The sequence below is a fragment of the Xyrauchen texanus genome, chromosome 4 (genome assembly GCF_025860055.1).
Source record: "Xyrauchen texanus isolate HMW12.3.18 chromosome 4, RBS_HiC_50CHRs, whole genome shotgun sequence".
Taxonomy (NCBI): Eukaryota; Metazoa; Chordata; class Actinopteri; order Cypriniformes; family Catostomidae; genus Xyrauchen; species Xyrauchen texanus.
Genome location: NC_068279.1, coordinates 38,233,627 through 38,242,563, shown reverse-complemented (window position 1 = coordinate 38,242,563; position 8,937 = coordinate 38,233,627). Strand labels below are relative to the sequence as shown.

The window sequence follows — 8,937 nt, the reverse complement described above, 5'->3', positions numbered from 1 at the left end:
CATGTGGAGCAACACCTGTTCTCCCCTAATTCATTCCCTCCTTAAGCCTGTCGTGTTCTCAGTATCTTGGCTAGATTGTTGTTTGATGTTGAGGACTAACCTCACTCTCTCTGCCAAGTTGGCCCTGTCTCGTGTATCTGTTGTCAGCATGTTGGGTGTGTGGTTGCCTTCCAATATTGCTGCATGCCAGCTGGTCTTCCACGGAGGATACCTCGTCTCTACTCACGTGTCGGGAGTTAAGTTCACTCATCTCTGCTGGGTGCTGTTCTGTACCTCACTAAGTAACAACAGAGGATTTTACAAATCTGACTTCCACAATGCACACACTCATCCTACGAACACACTCTTCATGGATTACCCATTGCTCGACTACGCATGCGCCCGCCTTTGGAGATCGCTTCCCGCTGCTGCAGCCGGTGCCTTCATTTTCTACATTCCTCAACCCGGTGACTGCTCATTATTACTGTTAAAAAATCCTTTGAACTGTTCCTCTGCTCTTGGGTCTGTTTGTCTCACTATCATTCGTTACAAGCACACCTTTATGATCAGCCAGTATTTAGTTTTAGAAATGAGGGAATGGTCAGCATGGGCCAAAAACAAAACAGCAAAACTAAATCTAAAGATTAACAAACCTTTATGATCATAAAGAATTATTTAGACTGGGTCATTTCTGTCTATTCAATTAAAAGGTTAATAGTTAAAAGTGTGAGAGTTCAATCAGATGAATAAACTATTCAGTGAAAGTATTTCATCATCAAATTCTTGCTATAGGAGTCAACCGGCTACTCCCTCAACACACATGGGTTCCTTGTAACAGTCACGCCACCACGTTAATTCGGACTAGTCAGAAGTTTTTCTTAAGTGTGTACAGAGCAAATACAGACCATTTAAATTCTGCTCTCACAAATATTTAAAGGAGCAGCCATTGCAGGTCTCACGCACAAGTGTCACATTATGGAAGAATGCAAGGCAAACTTACACTAAATTAGTCATCCTGACACACTCATTTTGCTTGGGAAAGAGAAGGGAGGTCTAAATTCAAGCTTCCTTATCAGTTACTGGAAGCTTGTTGTGGACACATGGATTGCGAAAATTCCTTTGCAAGAGACAATCTCTTGGGACTGCATCTGTATAAGGAACCTTATAAGAACAGTTTCCCCAAATTCTGTTCTCATTACTCTCACTCCTGTTGCTCCAAATCCATATGACTTTCTTTCTTCCATGGAACACAAAAGGAGAAGTTAAGCAGAATGACAGGCTCAGTCACCACTGACTATCATTGTATGGAAAACAGATGCAATGAATGTGAATGGTGACTGAGCCTGTCATTCTGCCTACTCTCTGTATGGGTTTGGAACAACGGTGAGTAACTGACAGAGGAAAACAGAGTTTTTCCTCTTTAACAGTTCTGTCCATACAACACATGCCCGTAGAACAGTACCTCACCTGTTCCTCGAAAATGTCCTCTGATTATGCATGACCTAAAAACACTATCACGTGCACGTCTCTACATAGATATTGTGACTTATTAATAACAAATATTTGACTTGACTGAGCTGATGGATCATTGGTTTCATTACATTTTTTAAGTTGTTACAACAAAATTATTTGATTCAAATAGAAAGTTCCTTTACAAAATATTTGTTGCTGCTGCCACATCCTTTTTTAAGAGCAAATCATGCAAGTAAGTCAAGCTAGCAAATTAATGCAAAACTATTCTCATTACATGCAAATCATTGTCTTCTCCTTGTGTTCTTTACAGGGAAAGGGAAAAGTTTTCAAGGATATTTACATTTACATTTACATTTACATTTACATTTATTCATTTGGCAGACGCTTACAGTATCTCACAAAAGTGAGTACACCCCTCACATTTTTGTAAATATTTGATTATATCTTTTCATGTGACAACACTGAAGAAATGACACTTTGCTACAATGTAAAGTAGTGAGTGTACAGCTTGTATAACAGTGTAAATGTGCTGTCCCCTCAAAATAACTCAACACACAGCCATTAATGTCTAAACCACTGGCAACAAAAGTGAGTACACCCCTAAGTGAAAATGTCCAAATTGGGCCCAAAGTGTCAATATTTTGTGTGGCCACCATTATTTTCCACTCTCTTGGGCATGGAGTTCACCAGAGCTTCACAGGTTGCCACTGGAGTCCTCTTCAACTCCTCCATGACGACATCACGGAGCTGGTGGATGTTAGAGACCTTGTGCTCCTCCACCTTCCATTTGAGGATGCCCCACAGATGCTCAATAGGTTTTAGGTCTGGAGACATGCTTGGCCAGTCCATCACCTTCACCCTCAGCTTCTATAGCAAGGCAGTGGTCATCTTGGAGGTGTGTTTGGGGTCGTTATCATGCTGGAATACTGCCCTGCGGCCCAGTCTACGAAGGGAGGGGATCAGGCTCTGCTTCAGTATGTCACAGTACATGTTGGCATTCATGGTTTCCTCAATGAACTGTAGCTCCCCAGTGCCAGCAGCACTCATGCAGCCCCAGACCATGACACTCCCACCACCATGCTTGACTGTAGGCAAGACACACTTGTCTTTGTACTCCTCACCTGGTTTTCGCCACACATGCTTGACACCATCTGAACCAAATATGTTTATCTCTGTCTCATCAGACCACAGGACATGGTTCCAGTAATGCTTGTCTTCAGCAAACTGTTTGCGGGCTTTCTTGTGCATCATCTTAGAAGAGGCTTCCTTCTGGGACGACAGCCATGCAGACCAATTTGATGCAGTGTGCGGCGTATGGTCTGAGCACTGACAGTCTGACCCCCCACCCCTTCAACCTCTGCAGCAATGCTAGCAGCACTCTTACGTCTATTTCCCAAAGACAACCTCTGGATATGATGCTGAGCACATGCACACAACTTCTTTGGTCAACCGTTGCGAGGCCTGTTCTGAGTGGAACCTGTCCTGTTAACAGTTGTATGGTCTTGGCCACCGTGCTGCAGCTTAGTGTCAGGGTCTTGGCAATCTTCTTATACCCTAGGCCATCTTTATGTAGCGCAACAATTCTTTTTTTCAGATCCTCAGAGAGTTCTTTGCCATGAGGTGTCATGTTGAACTTCCAGTGACCAGTATGAGGGAGTGTGAGAGCAATGACACCAAATTTAACACACCAGCTCCCCATTCACACCTGAGACCTTGTAACACTAACGAGTCACATGACACCGGGGAGGGAAAATGGCTAATTTGGACATTTTCATTTAGGGGTGTACTCACTTTTGTTGCCAGCGGTTTAGACATTAATGGCTGTGTGTTGAGTTATTTTGAGGGGACAGCACATTTACACTGTTATACAAGCTGAACACTCACTACTTTACATTGTAGCAAAGTGTAATTTCTTCAGTGTTGTCGTATGAAAAGATATAATCAAATATTTACAAAAATGTGAGGGGTGTACTCACTTTTGTGAGATACTGTATATCCAAAGCGATTTACAAAAGAGGGATGATACAGTACATCATAAGCAATTCATCTTAAGGAGACAGCGGCATGAAAAGTCTTCTTCTTCTTCTTCTTCTTCTTCTTCTTCTTCTTATTATATTAGTGCTCAAGGAAAAGATGTGTTTTTAGCCGTTTTTTTGAAGACAGTTGGGAAGGTTATTTGGGTACACTGAACCCAAAAGTTTGGGAAAGTCCACGCCGCTCATTAGCCGACTGCAGGCTTCAGGCCATAGCTCTGCAGAAATTATTTTAGGTATGTGTCACGAACCCCGCTCCCTCGCTCCGCCCCCTCGAGCTTCCACGCTCGTTCCGCCCCCTCGAGCTCCCACGCTCGTTCCGCCCCCTCGAGCTCGCAAGCTCTTTTTGCTCGCTCGAGCCCTCACGCCCACTTTGCTCCTACTCGCTCACATGCTCGTAGGCAATCTCCCTTCCTCGAGTTTCTCACGCGTTTCCAATCCCCCAGAACATTATGACCACCTGCACTCGCGTCATCTGCACTCCTGCACATTAGTTTCACCTGCACTCGTCTCATCACCTGTCATGGTTTACACCTGCACTTGCCCCTATATATATCACTACCCTTTCGTCTCACGGTTGTTGGTTATTGTATTTAGTTTCCCGTGTCTTTGCCCCCCGCTAGTCTCGTCTAGTTTTGACCTCCTCTCGCTTCACCTCTTAGCTTGCCAGCCCCTTGTTCCCCTGTCTTTTGCTCCCTCTAGTCCCGTCTCGCTGATTCTGATTACCCGGCTTTGACCCCTACGCTCTCGTTGACCACTCTCTCCTGGATTTGCCCCTTTACCCTATCTTGATTCCCGGCTTCGATTTAACGCTCACCCTGACCATTCTTCACTGGATTTGCCCCTTGATTGTACTTTTGCCTGCCTGCAATAAAAAGCAGTTTGACTTACATTGTGACTGTCTCTTCTTGTGCGGGTTACAGTATGCTGGAGCAGACCCAGTGACTGTTCTGTATGCCAGCATCAGAGCCTTGAATGATATGGTATAAGCCCAATAAAATGAATTATAAAAAAAATATTATTTCAAGATGACCCTTAAAAATTATTTATAAAAGCAAAAGAGCAGTGAAAAAATAAATACATTGAAAATATAGCGGTAACTCTTTACTATAAGGCTCCACTTGTTAATATTAGTTAATAACATTGGTTAACATGAACCTACAATGAACAACACAACATATATATATATATATATATATATATATATATATATATATATATATATATATATATATATATATATATATATATACACACACATATATATATATACACACATATATATATATACACACACACATATATATATATATATATATACACACATATATATATATATATATATATATATATATATATATATATATATATATATATATATATATATATATATATATCCCTACTAATATATAATTTTTTTATAAAAGTTAACATTTGCTAATGCGCCAGGAAATAACATGAACTAAAAATGAACAATTGTAGTTTTATGAACTAACATGATCAAAGATGAATAAATGCAGTAAAAATATATATTAATAATTGTTGGTTCATTCATGATACACCACATCTCCCTCTTGTGGTTTAAACCAGAGATTATTTAGCAGAGACGGGCCACTTCTACTAAACATGAATGGGAGAAAGTGGAACGCTCAACCAAGGAGCTCTGAGCGCCCAACGGTAAACGGATGTAGACCAGAAGTCCCAACTTACAGTTAAAAGAGCCATTCACCTTTTAGATTCAGACATCACCTGTCAATGAACTCATGCGCGTTAGCGATACAATCCGGAAAAATTGCTTTTTTTTTTTTTAGCGTAATATGAGATAAGGAATCACAATTTATGAATCCACTATTGTCAGATTTTATTGATAATTTGAAATTGAAATCTTTTATCGTAACCTTTACCAATCAATTTTGAGAATTCGGTCTTTGTCCATTCAAGTAGATAGGAGCTGCACTGTCATGACTGGAAATAGCTTCCCGAGATCGTTCCAAAGATACAGACAGTGGACTGACTTGCTAGAAAGACATTAAACACGCCCCTGACGAACACTCACTAAGAACTACAAGTACCAGAACGCTATTCAGTCTGATGCGCTACCATAGCAACCGTAACCAAGCGCATCATCTCACTCTGGAGTCTGGCCAAGAGCTTCTAACTTAAAGACTCGGTGAAAGTGCAATACTGTTGTGCTGACAGAATTTAAGACACACCGGATGGACAACAAAATGTCTTTCAACAGTACGCCGGCTGTAAACAGCAGCTTCCCCTGGTAAGTAGTACGTGTCTGGATGGATGTCACTACTTTGGTTTGAATGGATGTTGCCATTTTTTATTATTATTATTATTATTATTATTATTTGTCATATTCCTATGCTATCCACCAATTTCAAACATGAAAACTGGCATTTTATTTAGAAATTCAAATGTTCAAACAAAACATGTTTATTGTTAATATTGTTTTATGCGGTTCAGCCATGACATCAGATTGTTGGTGGGATTTTCCTAAGGGTTGTCACAATGGCAGTTTAGACTTTTTGAGTAAAATAAGTCCTTACATATATATATATATATATTTGTGGCTTCATAATTCATGTTGAATGTATGTAATCTGTATTGTAGAACAAAATGCCCAAGCATCTTAAAGTAATGTTTACCACAGACCTTATTTCACTCATTAATACAAACCCAAATCCCAGTCCTGAGGGAAACCTATGGCTCGAAAATGCAAATTCTCGTCCAGGTTTTTGTACTACAACCTGAACTGCTCTATGTGCAATTAGTTCCTCAATGACACCATCTTCCAGGAGGTGACATTATTTTTATATTTAGTAGAAGAGAAAGTATATTTGCCGATGGATTTGATGAATTCAGTGAGGTTTTGTGAGGTTTATCTCACTCTAAAACATTCCATCATGTGTGATCGTTGTCTTTTTCTTAATTTATAATAGGGTGTCAACTTTAACTTTAAGTGGCTAACTTTAGCTCTTCATTTCTATCCTTTTAGCTAGCCTGTTAATTTTCTTGATATTGTGTAAATGATCAATCAAGCTGTTTTTCAAATAATTAAAGCACTGACATGCATACACATTAGTGCATCACAATACTTTACTTTGTCTTCAGGTATAAGGAAAGGCTACAGACCAAATATCTAAGGGATCTAAGCAAAAAGCAACAATTATCTGGGGCACTAGATGGTCGTAGATGGCGTTTTCTGTCTCCTGGACTGGATGATTTTAGAGATGGTTATCCAACTGTCCATAAGGAGCTCTTCACCCAGTGTAAGTGTGGGATCTACCCTGCAGTCTTTGGGATGCCAAAGCATGCTTGTTCAGTAAAGTTACCGCAGAAGAGATTGAGTAAAGATCAAGCATGTTACTCAAAGCAGAATCCACAGAGTCAGTCGCAGCGTGAGTTCATTAATGCCGTGGAGCACAGACTGAAACAACACCCTTTGGCCCTCTATCCACATCTGGAGAGTGGAATGACACCAGAGGTACCAAATGTTCATTTTGTCCACATGATTAAGTGGAAAGATTATTTACTACATGTATATATATTTCAGACCATGTTAAATCTGCTTTATGTGGTTTTTTTAAATACCATTTTTGAAGTAGTGTAACATTACATTTTTAATTATAGTAATCAGATTACAGTCAGTTACTCTTTAAGTACATTTTTAGTATTATTTATATAAAACTTAAACAATGAACAGGGTAATAATGGATTAGATGTGATTACATCTGGATTAAGTAATCAGATTACAAACATCTAGTTCTTGTAATTAGATTAAATTACATTTTAAAATACTCACAATCCGATTAATTAGTTTTAATGGATTACATGATTACATATTAATCAGGCAAAGGCATAAATTGTTCATCACCATGCAGTTTCACAAAAACATTACTTTTATTGCAATGTAACTCTGTCTTCCAAAATGTTATATCCTATCCACTGCAAAGGATTCCACATCAAATCTAAAGAAGCATTTGGAGGTTTGCTTGCAGGTTTTCTCAGCTTTACATTGCATATCTAACCAACACATTTGGATTATTATTAGAATTAATCACTATGTGTCATGTAACCATGTGTGGCTACAGTATGTCTTTGCATGGGTGTTGTCAATCAAACACATCAAAATGCACAAATACGCATCATTTCTTATAATCTATAATCTACTTACAAATGCTAAACTGACTGCATTACTGCGGTAAAGTTGTACTCCGCTTCAAAAATGTACATGAATGGGCTTTTGCGATAACTTATTTTTTGTTAAGTTCATTTATAAACGTAACTGGTCTGATCTGGTAATTTTAAGACTGTTAGGTCTTAAGCATAAAAGTGTATTTCACCTTTGAATGTTATCTCAGGGTGGAAAGAGCAATGATCTGACAGAGTCAACCATCTTGGACCTGTTTAAGAGTGACTACGAGAAGAAAACCTCCTTGTCCTTCCCTATTAACAAGACGGATCCTGATAAAGCTCCAGCAAAACTCTACAGCTCTGCAGAGGAACATCGGAAAGACCAGTCTCTTGACATATGCTTTAAGGAGTTGAACAAGGTTGGTAATATTGCTTCTGTTCTCATCATTTGCAAAGAACACATTGTAGATAATAATTTTTAACAAACTATCTGCAATAATGCGCTGGATATTGCATTTATAAATAACAGTATGACCTGCACTCTGGATTTGTTTACTCAAAATTGCAGATGTGTCCTATATTAACAAGTCTTCGCTTGTCAAACAGGCCGAGAAACCTGACAGACCCCGACTTCCAAAACATGGAAAAAGAGGGCTGCCAATGAGCCTTTGAGAACCCCATTTATTATATCAAAAAGCATAGACTTTGAAGAACTGAGTGAGCAGGTGAGTTGGAACATGGCTACTGGTTATAAATATAGCACATGTTGTGATATTTGATGATAAGACAAACCATTCCAAACTGTACTCGAGTTCCATTCACATTTCCCTGCCATTTAGGATAAGGAGCTACAGCAAATTCACATCATTCAGGCATTCAGGGAGTTCATTATCAGCAAGGGACAGAGAATGCCAAGGGTAATTCACTCCAGGTCAGAACTAATGAAACATTGGAATACTTTATGATTAAAGTTTAAATTTAAATACATGATTAAATTATTAAAGATATTTTGTGCATGTTCTCATGTGCAGTTACTCAGTGCTGTCTTGAACAGGATCAGAGGTTCAGACGCTTCAAGCTCCATATCAACACCTAAAGGGAGTGACTTCCATTAAAGTCCTTGAGTAGCATTCTCTTATTGATACAACATACATTGTACATCAACATTCATGCATCATCTACAGGGTGCAAATCCCCAAACTTAATTTTTCAAGATTAAAGGAATGTTTTACACTCAAACCTAAATCAAATCTATTCTCTTTATTGATCCGTGTCATGAAATATGTTCATAGAGTTTCAACTAGAG

At 39.1% G+C, this 8,937-nt stretch overlaps 1 protein-coding gene across 1 annotated transcript; it reads left to right on the top strand.

The window, feature by feature from the left end:
- The first annotated feature begins 5,701 nt into the window (after positions 1–5,701).
- Positions 5,702–8,681, top strand: LOC127641327 (protein FAM47A-like). Its single transcript, XM_052124282.1, has 5 exons — positions 5,702–5,757; positions 6,609–6,981; positions 7,859–8,050; positions 8,471–8,562; positions 8,663–8,681. The coding sequence occupies exons 1-5, from the start codon at positions 5,702–5,704 to the stop codon at positions 8,679–8,681; spliced, it is 732 nt and encodes a 243-aa protein (XP_051980242.1).
- The last annotated feature ends 256 nt before the right edge of the window (positions 8,682–8,937 follow it).